Raw genomic sequence first — 18,685 nt, forward strand, 5'->3', positions numbered from 1 at the left:
TATGGCTCAGAAGTTGTATTGAGCATGATATCTATAACATAATGCTCATGGCTGAATGTTACCTTGGAAATAAAAGATTCACAAGAAAAAGTATATTGTATGTAGTCTTACTTGCACATGTATTTTTTCGCGGGACTGCTTGTAATTCCATTGATCACATAACATTCACCACCATTTACACAGTATGTCTTCTCTTTTTCTGAACATTTTGTTAGATGTCCAACTGGCGAGGCTGTAAAGAAAGGAAAAAAGAAGGTTAAATTCATTGACACATTCATACTGTTAAACATGTTACTTAATGTTACTTTGATGTGTATACCAACCACGTAATTTCACAACAGACATTGGAGGAGATTCATCAAGGCCTGAGCTGAGGAAAAGTTGACCAGTTGCCCATACCAACCAATCATATTGCTTCTTTTATTTTTCAGAGGCCTTTTCAAAAATGAAAGTAGCAATCAGATTGGTTGCTATGGACAATTGGTCAACTTTTCCTCTGTACAAGTTTTGATGAATCTCCCCCATTGTTTTACTGTTTGGCTTTCATAGTCAATTTAAATTTTATTGTTTTCATTTTTTTCCCTTCGTCTTTTAAAAGCCATAACTCTTTTATTTTTCATTTCATAAAGCCATATGAGTTTTTTTTTTTCATAACCAATTGTTTCATTTTACCATAAATGTATGACTACAATAAAACATTATTATTATATATTTTTTATTTTTTTGGGTTGGGGGATTGAAAAAAAAAAAAGCTCAAGAATTTTGCATCTTTTGATCGGATTAATTTTACACAGTGCACTTTATGATAAAACTGACATGTTCTCTTTATTGAGAACTATGCACTTTATTGTGCAACTTTTGTGGGTAAGCAAAAAGTTACAAACAGCCTAACCTAAGCCCATTTCAGTTTTCACTTTGCAGTGGTCACAAATTTATAATGTGCGAAAGTCGCACGAAGGCAAAATAAAGTTACAAACTCCTTACAAAAAGTTGCAAGTATGCTCCAGGTCTGACACGGAGTACACTCCTGTACGTGAGCAAATTTTAAAAGTGGCAGAAAAGTCTCACCAAAGTCTCAGCTGTGACTTGTTTTGCTTATGTGCTCTAAATTTAGATAGTATGATAAATATGCAGCACATAAGCAGAACTAAAGCAAAAAAATAAAAATAAAATAAAAAATAAAAAGCCTTCAGAACTTGCTTACCAAAGCAAACAATGATAAATGTCCCCCTATGTTTTTTTATTATTATTATTATTATTTATTTAAATCAATCAGGATTTGACCCAGGAGCTGATATCCAGCATGCCAGTGTGAATTGAAAAAGTCTTGAAAAAGAAGGGTCCACACTGTAAATATTGATTCTTTGCATAAACTGATGTATTTGTCAATAAAAGTCGAATAACTCATGAAATACTTATTATTGTACTTCAGTATACCACCCAAAAATCTGAGTATAAGATGTAAAATCGCGGACACTGCAAACTTTGTGTCGGTCTCAAAACGTTTGGCCATGACTGAGTCTACAAGTTTTGAACATTATTGATGGTAATGCGTCTGTGGCACTAAAACTTGAACTTCTTTGGTACTAAAACACTTCAGTAATAGAAAATTCATAATATAACATTCTAAACAAGGCACAATCCTTTCTTTTGAATGTGTCTTTGAAGATTGCTAATATATTGAAAATATCTCAACAGAGTAAAAGGTGAGTTTGATGCTCTATAGTTTTAGAAATCAGTAGTGGTCTGAGATCATTAAAGCTAGGTTCACATTGCCATTCGCATCTGACCCGTTAAGGGTCTGATCGACTCTTTTTTCTTCTTCTTTCGAGTCGATTGGACTCTGAAACGTGACGCCTACAATAGGATCCCTACAGACCCCATTCACTTGGTAATCCGGTAATTTTACAGGAATTTAGTGGAGTAAAAAATAGTGCTTGCACTATTTATTTCTCCGCTAAACTCCTGTCCTTCTGGCCAGATTGCCGCCAGAAACTGAATAGTGGAGTCCGACGGCAATGTGAACGAGGCCTAACCAGTAAGCCATGCAAGAAGATTACTGCACTACAAACAATGTTCAATTGTAAGTTGGTATCACCTTGTATCACCAAAGTTGTATTTCAGCGTTGTATTTGAGTACAAAAACTAATGATAGGACAGCAATGCCCTTTCAAGGTCCACAACTCATTTTGTTTTACTAGGTACTTTTCACTTCCAAAAAGACTTTTGTCATATGGATGCTCTTTATAGTTACTCTGTAATGCCCCACGAGACTAGCCGAGTTTCCCATACACCACTTCCAAGTTTTTTATTCCAAACAAATGTGAAAAATTTAAGTCACACAGCAAATGGATTGCCAGCACTAAAGACAGCCGATTGCTGACTAGTTTCAAAGCAGGATTCACCACAGCTCTTGGCCTATATTGAAGAGTGAGTAGTGATGGGCTACATCTGTTTTTCCAAGCTGCCATGGATGAGAACATGCTGTGATACCCATGTGACATGTGAAATGTCCCAATGCCTTGACCTGATATGTTGCAACTCCACTGATTTATACTCAGTTAAACTTGACAATGTTGTGAATATTTTGATTTGATTGACTAACTTGGCCATATCCTGTATAAATCTTCCAAGCACTCCAGTAACTCAGCATCCAGATGTAGCAGAGCTACAGATAACACATGATATCACTATTGGAAAACAATACAAACCTACACTAAAAGTATATAAAATTAGTACATAAAAAGAGATTTTCTAAAACACAAGTTGGAATTTATATACAGTTAACATATAATGCCTTATGTAACCCAAAATGAAACTGTCATGGGAAAAGGACAGCACTATTCTATAATTATGTTCCGAAAAATATTTTCACAAATTATTTGCGGAAAATATTAGGCAAAAAAAAAGATTGAAAATTATTTACTGGTTAAGCAATGACCCTGATTTTGGTATTTTGATAAAAACATAGAAAGTTATTTAAAAAACAGAACAAGCCCTGCAGTAACTCAACATCCAGATGTAGCAGAGCTACAGATAACATGATATCACTATTAGACAATATTCACACATCATTAAAAAAAAATGTCCACTATTTGCTTTGTGGTCATTTACATCTGACATAAAAAAAACACAACAATTTTTAAGATATGAATGGCTAAAAAAGTTGCCAATTTTATGGTTTGTGACCATGGCCTTAAGTGTGCCAAATGACAAACTAGGCTCAATTATATTAATAATTGCTTGACTTTACAAACAGCCAGAACATAAATGTAAACATGGTACAAGAAATCTGTAATCTAATTTTCTTCAAAAATAATGAAATCATTTTTCTTCACTTTTATCATGAGAAGTTTTTTCTCACATCTTCATCCTGGTAACACTATTTGTGAAGTTATTATCAAGCACTTCTCTGTTAACAATCACACTTAAACTAAGACAACTATATCTATGTGTTATATGTGAATTTTCACCCCTAAAGTATATTCTGCTTGGAACCATTCTTTCTAGCTTCCCGGGGACTATGCATAGCACAAGCCTCCGATAATGTATCTACATGACAAACACTGAAGAGATAAAATTAGACAATGTACTTCCTGGAAGCACGTCCAAGAAGAATAAAACACAGTCTTTATTGTATTTAGAGATAGCATACCAAATACCATAGCATTTCAAACTATGTTTTCCTGTTAAAATAACATGAAGAATTATATTAAATAGCTTACAATAAAGTTAGCCATATTACCTGAAGCAGCTACATACATCCCGGTCCCGTAGAACTTCTGCTCAACCCTTGATCAAAGTTAAGTGCCTACTGGAGGATAGGGGTTATATCTCCTAGGGTATCATTTTTAACCCCTTCATGACCCAGCCCATTTTCACCTTCATGACCTGGGCATTTTTTGAAAATCTGACCACTGTCACTTTAAACATTAATAACTTTGGAATGCTTTTACTTATCATTCTGATTCCGAGATTGTTTTTTCGTGACATATTCTACTTTATTTTATCGGTAAAATTTCACTGATATTTGTATCCTTTCTTGGTAAAAAATCTAAAAATTTCATGAAAATTTTGAAAATTTAGCATTTTTCTAACTTTGAAAGTCTCTGCTTGAAAGGAAAATGGATATTCCAAATAAATTACATATTGATTCACATATACAATATGTCTACTTTGTGTTTGCATTAAAAAATTGACAAGTTTTTTACTTTTGGAAGACATCAGAGGGCTTCAAAGTTCCGCAGCAATTTTAAAATTTTTCTCAAGATTTTCAAAATCGTAATTTTTCAGGGCCCAGTTCAGGTTGGAAGTGGATTTTAAGGATCTTCATATTAGAAATACCCCATAAATGACCCCATTATAAAAACTGCACCCCCCAAAGTATTCAAAATGACATTCAGTAAGTGTTTTAACCCTTTAGGTGTTTCACAGGAATAGCAGCAAAGTGAAGGAGAAAATTCTAAATCTTCATTTTTTACACTCGCATTTTCTTGTAGACCCAATTTTTTAATTTTTACAAGGGGTAAAGGAGATAAATCACCCTAAAATTTGTAACCCAATTTCTCTCGAGTAAGGAAATACCTCATATGCGTATGTAAAATGTTCGGTGGGCGCAGTAGAGGGCTCAGAAGGGAAGGAGCGACAATGGGATTTTGGAGAGTGAGTTTTTCTGAAAGGGTTTTTGGGGGGCATGTCCCATTTAGGAAGCCCCTATGGTGCCAGAACAGTGGACCCCCCCACATGTGACCCCATTTTGGAAACTATACCCCTCATGGAATGTAATAAGGGGTGCAGTGAGTATTTACACCCCACTGGCGTTTGACAGATATTTGAAACGGTGGACTGTGCAAATCAAAAATTTTATTTTTCATTTTCACAGACCACTGTTCCAAAAATCTGTCATACACCAGTGGGGTGTAAATGCTCACTGCACCCCTTATTACATTCCGTGAGGGGTGTAGTTTCCAAAATGGGGTCACATATGGATATTTATTGTTTTGCGTTTGTCAGAACTGCTGTAACAATCAGCCACCCCTGTGCAAATCGCCTCAAATGTACATGGTGCACTCTCCCTTCTGGGCCTTGTTGTGCGCCCTCAGAGCACTTTGCACCCACATATGGGGTATCGCCGTACTCAGGAGAAATTGCGTTACAAATTTAGAGGGTCTTTTTTCCCTTTTACCTCTTGTGAAAATGAAAAGTATAGGGCAACACCAGCATGTCAGTGTAAAAAAATTATTTTTTTACACTAACATGCTGGTGTAGACCCCAACTTCACCTTTTCATAAGGGGTTAAAGAAGAAAAAGCCCCCCAAAATTTGTAAGGCAATTTCTCCCGAGTACGGCGATACGCCATATGTGTCCCAAAACTGTTGCCCTGAAATACGACAGGGCTCCAAAGTGAGAGAGCGCCATGCGCATTTGAGGCCTGAATTAGGGATTTGCATAGGGGTGGACATAGGGGTATTCTACGCCAGTGATTCCCAAACAGGGTGCCTCCAGCTGTTGCAAAACTCCCAGCATGCCTGGACAGTCAATGGCTGTCCGGCAATACTGGGAGTTATTATTTTGCAACAGCTGGAGGCTCCGTTTTGGAAACAGTAGCGTACCAGACGTTTTTCATTTTTTGGGGGGAGGGGGGCTGTGTAGGGGTATGTGTATATGTAGTGTTTTTTACTTTTTATTTTAGGTTAGTGTCAGTGTAGTGTAGTGTTTTTAGGGTACAGTCACATGGGCAGAGGTTCACAGCAAGTTTGCCGCTGGAAGTTTGAGCTGCAGCGCAAAATTTGCGCCATCTCAAACTTCCAGCACTCACTGTAAACCTCCGCCCATGTGAGTGTACCCTGTACATTCACATTGGGGGGAGGGGGCAAACATCCAGCTGTTGCAAACTCCGAGCATGCCCTTTGGCTGTCCGTGCATGCTGGGAGTTGTAGTTTTGCAACAGCTGGAGGAACACTGGTTTGGAAACACTAAGTTAAGTAATAAACTTTCAAGTGTTGCAACCAAACTTAGTGTTTCCAAACCAGTGTGCCTCCAGCTGTTGCAAAACTACAACTCCCAGCATGCATGGTCTGTCAGTGCATGCTGGGAGTTATAGTTTTGCAACAATTGCAACAGCTGGAGGCACTGAGGTAGGAAACGGACAATGTTTCCCAACTAGTGTGCCTCCAGATGTTGCAAAACTACAACTCCCAGCATGCCCAGACTGCCAAGGCATGCTGGAAGTTGTAGTTCGGCAATATCTGAAGGATCAGATGTTGCCGAACTACAACTTCCAGCATGCTTGGGCAGTCTGGGCATGCTGGGAGTTGTAGTTTTGCAACATCTGGAGGTCCACAGTTTGGAGACCACTGTATAATGGTCTCCAATCTGTGCTCTTCCAGATGTTAGAGAACTACAACTCCCAGCATGCCTGGACAGACTGAGCATGCTGAGATTTGTAGTTTTGCAACATCTGGAAGAGCACAGATTGGAGACCATTATACAGTGGTCTCCAAACTGTGGACCTCCAGATGTTGCAAAACTACAACTCCCAGCATGCCCAGAAAGCCAAAGGCTGTCTGGGCATGCTGGGAGTTGCAGTTTTGAAACTCTCAGAGGCAGCAGTGAGATCGCTTTACGGCGATCTCACTGCTGCCAATGAAGATGCTGCACTGCTGCCGGAAACTCACCTCCGGGACGCAGCGCCGCCGGGACCGCCTGGAGGACGCCGGGACCGCACGGAGGACGCCGGGACCGCTCGGGACACCGCTCCGACGGGTAAGTGACGCCGGGGGACGGGTCAGGGACACTTAGCAGAGCGGTGTGTGTCCCGATCCCCGTGATCCGGACTCACACACCGCGCTGCTAAGTATTTTCATAGCGAAACGCTGCTATCAGCTAGTCAGATTTGACCAGCTGATAGCAACGATCGCTGGGGGGGGTGGGGGACGAAACCCCCCGTGGTCGCACGGTAAGATGGCTGGCTATCAGTGATAGCCACCATCTTTCCGGGCGCTGCGGGGTGCCGCGAGTAGCGGCAGTAATATCCATGACGTACCTGTATGTCATGGGTCGGGAACACCTTGCCACCCATGACGTACAGGTATGTCATAGGTCGGGAAGGGGTTAAGGTGTAAAGCATATATTGTGCCAAGTACTGACTTATTGATGTACTGTATTTCAGTTTCCAGATGATGTGTAAGCAGCTTCTAAATACAGTTAATTTGGGAATAGATGTCTATTAAGAGCTGGTCATGTTACAAAAAGTGTTCTACATTTTTGAGAGCAGAAAGAACAGTTATTAGGATCACTGTGTAAAGAAAGTATTACATTTTCTCTTTAGTGTTTTCATTCCATATAAGTGTGCTGTCAAATAGGTTTCGCGATCTAGCTCAGTACTGAACCAGTCCACCGGCCACAATTCCTGGCAAAGTGCATCAGTTGTGGCATGGTCAGACGCCAAGTTATTTCTACAGGCCAGACGGTAGAAAGATGTGTCCCCCATTCCGGCATCCTAATTGAGACACCTGATTTATCTCAACTCTCCTGTTCAAATGAATGAGATCAACTTAATGATCAGTTTTCCTCTGGCACTTTTCTACAGCGCCGGAAGACATCTGAGCCAGATCAGTGGGTATATGGGACGGCACCCTAAGTCATAAAGACACAGTAAAGCCAAGACTGTCAACAAATCGATGTTTAGATTGGGAACCTGCTCTATGGAAGGGGTAGTCTCATCAAAATCAAGTTAACACTGTGTTAAAACAGTGTGTCCTTGGTATACATTTACATCTCAGAAAAATAAGGGATGGCAACATATTCTATGATGGGTCCATTTACTTTAACGGTCTGAATGGATTTATCGAAACCTGTGCAGAGGAAAAGTTGGCCAGTTGCCCATAAAACCGATTCTTTTATTTTTCAGAGGCCTTTTAAAAAATAAAATAAGTGATCCGATTGACTGATCAAGAAAGCAAAAGGGTCTCAAGTATGGGACATTTATAGGAGTTATAGAACATATAAAACCCTTGAGATAACCCTATTAATTACAACTATTACAAAACCTATTTGGTAAATGAATAAGCTTCCACTAAATCTCATAAATGAAACTTTAACCCAAAATATGGCAAAAGAGAATGCCACATAAAACTGGGACATTTTAGCAGAAAATGTATTTACTAAATTTCGAGTCTGGTTGGACAGGTTTGACATCTGCACTAGCTTCTGTGAGTATAGATTAGCCAAATCTTTATCGCAGGATTTCCTGAGCAAATTGTAAGTCTCAAGCCGTCCTTCTAGAGATACTGCATTGTTATCATAAAAGCTCATGCATTCCTTGGCAGCATCAGCTTGGCAGGTATGAGTGAGCTTTACAAGACTATATATTGCAGAATGAGGAAAGCACATCATTTCCTGGCATATACAGATTAGGTAATGTGATGCTTATCTTTACTTTCCCTGACAAAGCAGGTACATAAAACCAAAGAATGCCTTCTAGTATAAACCCTACACATCTATTTAATAAGGACAAATGATGTCAGATATTTATGTAATATATGTAATTCTATACATAAAATGCCTCATAATCTGGTGTGAAATTTAGGCTTATTCTTTGCTATATCTTTCCAATTCTAGATTTAAGCAGACATAACGCAGGATTTTACACTTTCTCTAGATGGCGCTGCATGCTGATACAATTTGATAAGTATGACAGTCTACATATGCAGGAAAAAGTGCTAAACCAAGCAAGACATATATATCAATATATTCTGACAGCATTTTATGACTAGTGGACCTTGTCTCACAACTGTGCATACATTTTAGTGATAAGGACCAATGTAATGAAAGCCAGATCAGTTAACAAAGTCTTAGGTGGAGATCAAAGCCATTTTCTTCCGTTGACAGATTGTAGGTTGTGAACAGGTTAAATAACTATAGTCTTTAGCTCCAACTAAATCCAGATTTAACAGGAACATTCAAGGTAAAATGATAAATTCTCATTGTTAGTACTGTGTAGTTGCTGGGACATGTTACAATGTATGTTCCTAAAGAGCACTTGTCAACACTATTCCACTATGACATAAACGAAAGTAAAAAGTTATAGGTTCTCACTTTATGTCCTAACTAACTCCATAGGGTACGTTCACACTACAGAATTCCCGCGGAATTCCACAGGAAGAATTCCGCAAGCGGAATTCTGCGGTGTGAACTTAACATTAGTGTGAATCGGTCTCCGCGAGACCCGTTCACACTGCGGAATTTCAGCGTCGGACAATTCTGCAGCTGAAATTGTTCAACGAAAAGAAAGAACATGTTCATTCTTTGCATGGATTCCGCGAGCACTGCATAGCCCTCAATGGTGATGGCTCAGTGCCCAGCGGCCCTAGCGCCGAAGTATTTTCGGCGGCGGCCACAAGACAAAATCAGCGAGCAGAGATTCTGCAGTGTGAACACACCCATAGGGAGGAACAGCCTGTTTAACCTTTTCCATGCCCATTATGCATTATGCTTTCAGGCAGGGCCAGCCCAAGATGTTGTGCTGCCTGGATCCAAGAGTGAGAAAGGCTGCAATCGGGCAGCTGAAACGTCGCTTTGATGTCAGGTCAATAAATTCCATTCACCTTTACCTGTTGCAGTGCTGCAGCACCTTTTTTTTTTTTGCATAGATATCTATCTATCTATCTATCTATCTATCTGTCTGTCTATCTATCTATCAATCTGTAGTATCGTACATATCTGTTGTATTTATTTATTAATCTATTTTCTAATGTAGCTATGTATAGTATGTATGTATGTATCTATCTATTATCTATATCTATCTATAGTATCTATCTTTCATTGTATCTATTTATTTATGTATTTATTAATCTATCTACTTTCTTTTCTATCTCTGTATAGTATCTATCTATTTATCCATCTATTGTACATATCTAAGTATCATACATATCTATTTTATTTATCCATTTTCTATTGTATCTTTTTATTGTATCTATCTATAGTGTTATACATATCTATCTATCTATAGTATTATACATATCTATCTATCTATTTATCTATTGAACATATCTATCTATAGTATCTATCTATCTATTTATTTATCCAGTGGCACGCCAGTAGTGAAAAAAATGAAACTATTTATTCATCCCAAATGTGTAGAGAGCGACTACACATTTGGGATGAATAAATAGTTTCATTTTTTTCACTACTGGAGTGCCACTGCATTTTCCTTGGAATAGGTATGTAGGATCCTGGACCGGGACCCTAGCTGGAGGCACCTGTTCACACTACGTGGAGTGCTGCTTTCCTCTTTGATATATTTATTTATCCATCTATTATATCTATCTATCTATTTCTTTTTTGCATGTATTTTGTATTGTATATATCTATCTATCTTCTATTCTATCTATCTCATATATATATATATATATATATATATATATATATATATATACAGTATATATATCTAGTCTGTCTATATATACAGTATATATATCTAGTCTGTCTATCTATCAACCTATCTATCGCTCAGTGGTTAACACTTTTGCTTTGCAGCACTGGCATACTAGTTTAAAATCTCACCAAGGGCAACATCTGCAGTGAGTTTGTATGTTCTCCTCATGTCTGCATGTGTGTTTTCTCGAGGTACTTCCGTTTCTTCCAGTACTCTAAAATATACTGATAGGTAAATTTAGACTGTAAGCCCCAGTGGAGACAGGGACCAATTTAAGCATACAGCACAGCGGATTATGTGTGCACTATATAAAATAAAGAATTATTGTTAGCTATCTATGTAACCTATCGTTCTATATCTCTATCTAATTTGTTGGCCTTCCCCTTGTATAGTGCTGTATTTTCTCCAGCTCTGTAAGTGTGACATAGCCCAAACCCATCTAATCACAACAATGCTCTTCAGCACTGGATAAGGTCTTCCAGGGGTCATTTTCTCAAGACAGCAAGGAACGGGATCCTGAGGTCATGTGAGGAAGCAGATATAGAGATTATGGTGATGTAATTTATAGTAATGCCTTGATGACAAAATATCAGCTGGTAAGAAGAATGGATATAGACTTAAGACGCTCATGACTTTACAAGCTGAGCACCAGAAACCTGCAGATTGTAGCTAGAAAAGAGGAATATTGTTACGTGCACATTATTGATACAAATTATACATATATCAGTTGTTGCAAGCTGCACGCGCCCTAATTCTCACTAGGGTTACAGGAACTGTTCCACTTCTGCTGAGCCATGAAGGTATTCGGAGACCAGAAGTTGGTTGTTTATAGATTGACATGCTAGGCCTCCATCCAAGCTTGGAATATCTCAAGATCTCCTTTTCATCTCCACACATCAGCGGAAGATTGGAAGTATTTCATGTTTGTGAGCAATACCACTTAAGTAGATCCAGACGTTCTCAGCAAGGAAGTGAAACCCAACCATAGGCTGGGAACATAGCATACTCATGGTGTCAAAGCGATACAGGACCACATTCATACCAAGAAATGCGCTATCTATTCATCTGTCTTTACCACTGTTTGATTCTATAATAGAGATTCACTCACAAAAAAACCTGAACAAACAAAACACTTTATTAATAAGTCTTTTTCCAGCAAGGAACCCTATGACTCAGGAATCAAAGACTTATTGAGTTCTACATAATAAGATGTTTCACCACGATAGGATGACCCATGTGCACACTATGTCACTCTGTTCTCATGTTACTGTTATCAGTCTAGAGCAGTGTTTCCCAACCAGTGTGCCTCCGGCTGTTGCAAGACTATAACTTTCAGCATGCCCGGACAGCCAAAGGCTGTCCGGGCATGCTGGAAGTTGTAGTTTTTGCAACAACTGGAGGCACACAGGTGTTAAGTCTTAAAGCTTAATGCATTCTTCAAGTATGGTTGTTTAAATATAGAGAGAAATAACATCTGGTGCTATGAGAAAGCACCCTTATTAAGTAGCGTAAGGACAACACTGCTCAAAAAATGGGGCTGATATATCAAAACTCAGATAAAAAGCTGTTTTGTATCTTAAAGGGGTATTCCAGTGAAAAACTATTTTTTTTTTCATATCAGCTGGCTCCAGAAAGTTAAACAAATTTGTAAATTTCTTCTATTAAAAAAATCTTAATCCTACCAGTACTTATCAGCTGCTGAAGATGAGTTGTTCTTTTCTGTCTGACAACAGTGCTCTCTGCTGACACCTCTGTCTGTCTCAGGAACTGTCCAGAGCAGTACAGGTTTGTGATAGTTCCTGAGACAAACAGAGGTGTCAGCAGAGAGCACTGTTGTCAAACAGAAAAGAACATCTCAACATCAGCAGCTGATAAGTACTGGTAGGATTAAGATTTTTTAATAGAAATAATTTACAAATCTGTTTAACTTTATGGAGCCAGTTGATATGAAAAAAAAATAATGTTATTCACTAGAATACCCTTTTAAAACAGACAGACGAGAAGACAGTTTTCATTTTCCCGATTATTTGGCTGATATGGGTACATTTGATTGGTACATGAGGGCTCTAGTCACCAAATTACAAAATCGTATGGGCCAATTTTCCCGATATTCAATCTTTTTAAACTCTATTAAACTTCTATAAAGTCCCATTAAGAAAACAACATTACATTCCAACCCTTACTTTCCCAATAAAAGTAGACAAAGTTAGACCAAATGTGCCCTAAACCTTATAACGTCCTCCCTAAAGTGCAATAATCAGTACAATACATTGGGATTGTGCGATAATGAGTACACAAGAGAGCGGAAATCTGGCAATAAAATCATGCCTGAGACTGAAAAAAAAAAAAAAGACTTTTATGATAGTATACTGAGACATATCTGGAACACAAATACATACATTTCAGTAAAAAAATAAATAAAAAAATTGCATTTGTGATGTAATCTCTGGTCAAATATGACCTACTGCATTCTTTCTGTTTCACTGAACGAAACATCTTCTAACAGCATCAAGGTCACAATGCATTGTGCTGGTGAAGGCAAGACAAAAATAGACTCGGCTTTGGCTTTATTTGGTGTATTTTATTACAATCCATTATAGCTGACATTGTGCTTTTTCCTCTATATTAAGGGCATCTGAATCAATGCTGAAATCCTTGAAAACTATGATTGAAAACAAACGATGCAAGGACGGTATTAAATGTTAATGCATGGAGAAATAACCACTTAATATGTACAGTGTAATATTGTGTATTTCCAGGTGTGAACAGTTTCTGAGGGAAGGGTGCAAAGAAAAATGTTTCCCCTATTCTCTTACACTTTTGTACTCGCTTTAAAGCGTTACTGTCATTAAAGGGGTATTCCAGGAAAAAAACTTATATATATATATATATATATATATATATATATATATATATATATATCAACTGGCTCCAGAAAGTTAAACAGATTTGTAAATTACTTCTATTAAAAAATCATAATCCTTTCAGTACTTATGAGCTTCTGAACTTAAGGTTGTTCTTTTCTGTCTAAGTAATCTCTGATGACACGTGTCTCGGGAACTGCCCAGTTTAGAAGCAAATTCCCATAGCAAACCTCTTCTAATCTGGGCGGTTCCCGAGACACATGTCATCAGAGAGCACTTAGACAGAAAAGAACAACATAAACTTCAGAAGCTCATAGGTACTGAAAGGATTTAGATTTTTTAATAGAAGTAATTTACAAATCTGTTTAACTTTCTGGAGCCAGTTGATATATAAAAAAAAGTTTTTTCATGGATAACCCCTTTAAAACTCAGACATGTCAAGAGTTACGAAGTTAAGATTGTTCAGGGTCTCAGTGCTGAGACCACCTCTGATTGTTAGTTATAGCAATTAATGCAGGAGATGGGCTCCATAGACTATAATGGAGCCTGTTTCCTGTAATCAATAGGCAGAAAGCTAAGCCAATGGGAAGGGGGGCCGCCAGATAGGGTCACCTGGGCAAGTGCTTGATGAAGAATTCAGTACAGATTCAAAACGTGTCTCTTTTTATGGAATACATATTTCATTCTTCTACCACCTAGAGTTAATTTCTTGACCAGGTAAGTTCCCTAACTTTATCCATTCTTGTCGACTGCGATCTCAGTTCCTCTTACTGAGATATTTACTGGGTTTCCTACAGTTTTGGGCACAAATAGTCTCAAAATGGCGCAACAGAAGTGCAAGGGGTATGCACTTTCTAACAAACTTTAAAATTGGTCTGTTTTTACATGAGTGTTGTGATGTGCGCAGTCTGGTGCAAAGTGGCGTACATTGACACAAGTAGGCGCACAGAGATGCATGACAAAAAACAGCCAAATACACAAAGCAGAAATCAGAAGATAATACATGTAGCCGGATGAGAAATGAAAACCTTAGTATGGCGTGATTTTGAAAACCAGACAATCTTAGTAAATCTGGGCCAATGTGTTTAAGTGATAAGATGGCCTATAGCTGCAACCTTGCCCCACAGATCAATAAAAGAAAGCCTGGCGCCCACTGCTGTTTTGCGCTACAGCCCGGGTGACCAGACTGACCCCATCTTTTTTCTTTGATGAAATCACTGCTCTTAGTTAAAATGACTTATTTTTCTCCTCTACTACAAATCTTATTTATGTCTTCACTAAAAGGCTTCTTGGTTAAATCTATAATCCAGAAGTGTTCTTAATGCATTATCACAGTAACAATCCAACGGAAAAAAGTTCCCCCATTGGGAAAATGAAAAAAGGGCCAAAACTGGTGTAAACAGGTACATTTTTACATTTTGTAGAATTGGTTCTTTGTATTTTAAAAATACATTATTGATCTTGTTTTCAATAATGTTACAATTCATTTTTATAGTTTGGTCCACAGTATGGACTGATATAATGTCGTTGATAATACAGATGCCATGAGTACAATTGTTAGTAATACTGCATAAAGAATTGCCGGTTAGTTGATTCCAACAAAATGAGATGGCTATAAATATTGACTGTTGTGCCTTCTTGGTATTTGGGTATATACATATGGGGCAGATCTGTTTTCGAAATTTATGCAAAGGAAAATCAGTTCTGCACACCAGAATAGAGTTGTTTGTGCCGCATGTACATGAAAGTCTAAAAGCCCCATTCAAGGGACAGTCCTTCTGTTGAAAAGATAATAATAATAATCTGTCAGGTGTTAACTTACCATATAGGGACTAACTAGCAGATCATGGGGGTCAAATGTCCTTGAGTAAATGAGGTGGCAGCATACCTGGTTGGCAAATGCGCCATTCATTATCTTTAAAGCTCGAAGCCATGCTTAAACAGAGGGCTTTGTACCATCTTTTGGGATTGGAAGAAGTCAGATTGGTTGGACCCCCACCGATCTGCTGGTTAATAAGTTTTTGTTAAACAACCCCTTTGAGAACTCTTATTTTAATATCCATAATCCTCAAGAACAACATGAACAATGGAATCCCTTTTATGAGGAAGATACATATTTTCAGACAGAGCACTCTAAGATAGCTACTGTATTAGGTGAAAATCTTAATCTGGATTTTTGTTATGCTGCAGCTGCTAAACACAATTTAATAGAAAACTGCTACATAATTTACATGAAAGTCAAATTATTCACCAGCAAATAGCAAGCTGTTCACTTAATCGGTATCTGGGCATTAACAACTGGCCTAATTTCATGATTCAATTGTGTGCCATCATGGCCACGGAGAGGCACTCCATCAATGTCACCTACAGACCAGAAGGAAGTGGAACAGTTTTATCTTTAATGATGACTTAATTAGCCTAAGTGGCTAAACAACAGAAGTCCCCTAATGTAAAGAAAGCTTAGTCTGTACAAGTCATATGGAAAGGATGTACATCTGGCAGAAGTAGGGTTGGAGAAATGTACTGAGAAGCAACCAGAAATATTTGCTACAAAAGGCTAATATTATAGCTATGATAAGAAGGTATGGCAAAAACAAAGCTTAATAAACAATAAAACAACTACAAAAAGGTAATGTGTCCGAAAAGAGACTATTGTTTAAAACAAGTTTAATATTAGATATATTTTATAAGAATATATATTTTTTGTAAAGTTTTCTGTTTCCTAGTTTTGCATTTTACTATGATTATTATAAAAATAATCCAGAAATTTTACAGTTTTCTGGCCACTAAGCCTAATAATAGCCTAACACTTCCTGATCAGTAGAGGAAACTTTCCAGCAGAGTCATTACGGACAGAGTTACAGTGAAAGTCACATTAGTAGATAGATAATAATTCACAGACCATTCACAATATGGCTCAGTCTTCCCCTCCCTGTACAATAACCTTTACACAGGTCATGGGGCATGCCTAGAAAACTCTGCCATAGTAGTTGCAGCATATACATAGCAAGCTGCAATGTAGTGCATATTTTGGCACCATTCGATCATAGCCAGCATTATTACTTTTAGCCATTTGTGTTATATTATTCCTTCTGTAGGATATATTTGTATATTATAGCCTCTTCATGAAAATGTGGATCATACCATCACAGTTACATAATGACCGTTGTGTAACTGAGAATAACATTAATGTATGCTTAGCTTCTGCACCAGTCACCGCTATAAGTGTTCTGTGAACCTCTGCAGAAGGTAAGACAGTATATCTCTGTCACATTTGAACTCATGAACCTAAAATGTTTAATGTAATGTTCTAGTATATGACGAAAGTTAGAAACAGATAGAATGAATTATGAGATGTCCGATAAACACTAACAATAATGCCTTGTTATCCAAACATCTTGGTGACTGTGTCACATCTACATGCCATATTTCTATACAGGGCAGATTGTGGGGAAACGAAGGTACAATTCAAAGCCTTAAAGCAGTGTTTCCAAAGGCTGCCTGGGCATGCTGGGAGTTGTAGTTTTGCAAAAGAGAAAGGCATCATGGTTGGGAAATTCTGCTCTAAAGGGTTTACAGAACAAGTGTCTGCAGTTTTACCATAAAGAGAACTGTTGTCTATTGGAAGTGTCTACTTTCCACTTGACTAGGGATGAGCTGTAATCCTAGACACCACTCTTATCCATAAGTTAAAGCAGTACTCTGGTGGAAAACTTTTTTTTTCAAATGCACTGGTGCCAGAAAGTAAAACAGATTTGTAAATTACTTCTATTAAAAACTATTTATCCTTCCAGTACTTATTAGCAGCTGTATGCTACAGAGGAAATTATTTGCTTTTTGAATTTCTTTTTTGTGTTGTCCACAATGCTCTCTGCTGACATCTCTGTCCATGTCAGCAACTGTCCAGAGTAGCATAGGTTTGCTATGAGGATTTTCTCCTGCTCTGGACCGTTCCTGATATGGGCATCAGGTGTCAGCAGAGAGCACTGTAGACAAGTAAAAAAAAAATTCAAAAAGAGAAGGAATTCCTCTATAGCATACAGCTACTAATAAGTACTGGAAAGATAAAGATTTTTTAATAGAAGTAATTTACAAATCTGTTTAACTTTCTGGCACCAGTTCATTTGAAATATTTTACAAATCTGTTTAACTTTCTGGCACCAGTTCATTTGAATAATTTTTTTTAAACAGGAGTACCCCTTTAAAGGAAAACTCCAGTATTTAAATTCGTATCCCATATCTGCAGGATAGGGGATAAGTGTCTCATCACAGGGGGTTTGAGCTTGATCTTCTGCCGTCTCCTCATGCATGGAATGACCACCATGCGAAGCTGTGGTCGATGCACCCCATCCATGCATCTCTATGGGAGATCCAGAGATACACGAGCGCTGAATATCCGGCTCTTCAACAGAGATGCATGGAGGGGACATATCAACCATCGCTCTACCACCGCTCTATGGTGGTTGATCCATGCATGAGGAGAGCCAGGGCACGCGGGTGGCCCAGCAGTCAGAATCCCCATGAACAGGCACTTAGGGGATAAGAGGTATAGGAGCTAAGAAGTGCCGAACTAGAATACCCCTTTAACCTAAATAAGAGCAATGTATTCCCAGAAAAATAAGAAGACCTATGTCTGAAAACCCCTTTTACACTTAATTTAAAAAGATGTATGCATTACAAGCCATCAAGATGAGCCTAGTGAGGAGACCTTTTGAGTTTTTGTAGATGTAGAATTCCTAAAATCAAAACATATGTCGTCTTAATCATAGACAAAAAAATTAACCCCCCCATAGCAAATCTGAGCCCTACCAAAACTATCTTGCACACGTAGGAATGTTCCATTGCACATTACCTGAGGTGATGCAACAAAGAGGAATCATTCATAAATATGACGCCTGAAGGGGAAAAAAAACTATTTGTACAAAATCAATAGTTCTGTCTTCAGAACTACTGAGTGAAACTATACCCAACAGGCATATAGAAAACTGCTGACTCACAACGTGGAGGCACAGTCTGCTTGCTAGCCGGTTCTGCACCTGGCCTTTCCATTCTGGCTTCCAGCAGAATGCTAAATGAAGAAAGAAATGTTTTCACAAGACATGCACATATTTTAGGAAGTAATATAAACTTTAACCAGAAGGTAGATTCAGAAATGTTAGGCAATTGTTATTTTATTTTTAATTTTTTTAATTTAAATTTTTTATTTGATGTATATACAAGATATTTATAAGTATGCCTGGTGCACTGTTGGTTTTGTGATTTATTTATTTTCTCAAAGATGTTAAAATATTTTTAAAAAATTACCAAAAAAATTACACATATAGCAAAACATAAAATGGTGAAAATTGTATCTAATAAAATATATAAATTAATAAATATTTGA

The 18,685-nt window shown here is 37.9% G+C and overlaps 1 protein-coding gene across 8 annotated transcripts in view; it reads right to left on the reverse strand.

Annotated features, from left to right (window-relative positions):
* NRG1 (neuregulin 1) overlaps window positions 1-18,685 on the reverse strand; it is a 155,544-nt gene that overhangs the window by 34,941 nt on the left and 101,918 nt on the right. For all 8 annotated transcript variants that reach the window (XM_056569326.1, XM_056569335.1, XM_056569316.1 and 5 more), the window contains one exon: window positions 112-232. In XM_056569326.1, the coding sequence (XP_056425301.1) occupies window positions 112-232 (121 nt within the window). The remainder of the gene's footprint in view (window positions 1-111; window positions 233-18,685) is intronic.

Source organism: Hyla sarda, chromosome 1, assembly GCF_029499605.1.
Source record: "Hyla sarda isolate aHylSar1 chromosome 1, aHylSar1.hap1, whole genome shotgun sequence".
Taxonomy (NCBI): domain Eukaryota; kingdom Metazoa; phylum Chordata; class Amphibia; order Anura; family Hylidae; genus Hyla; species Hyla sarda.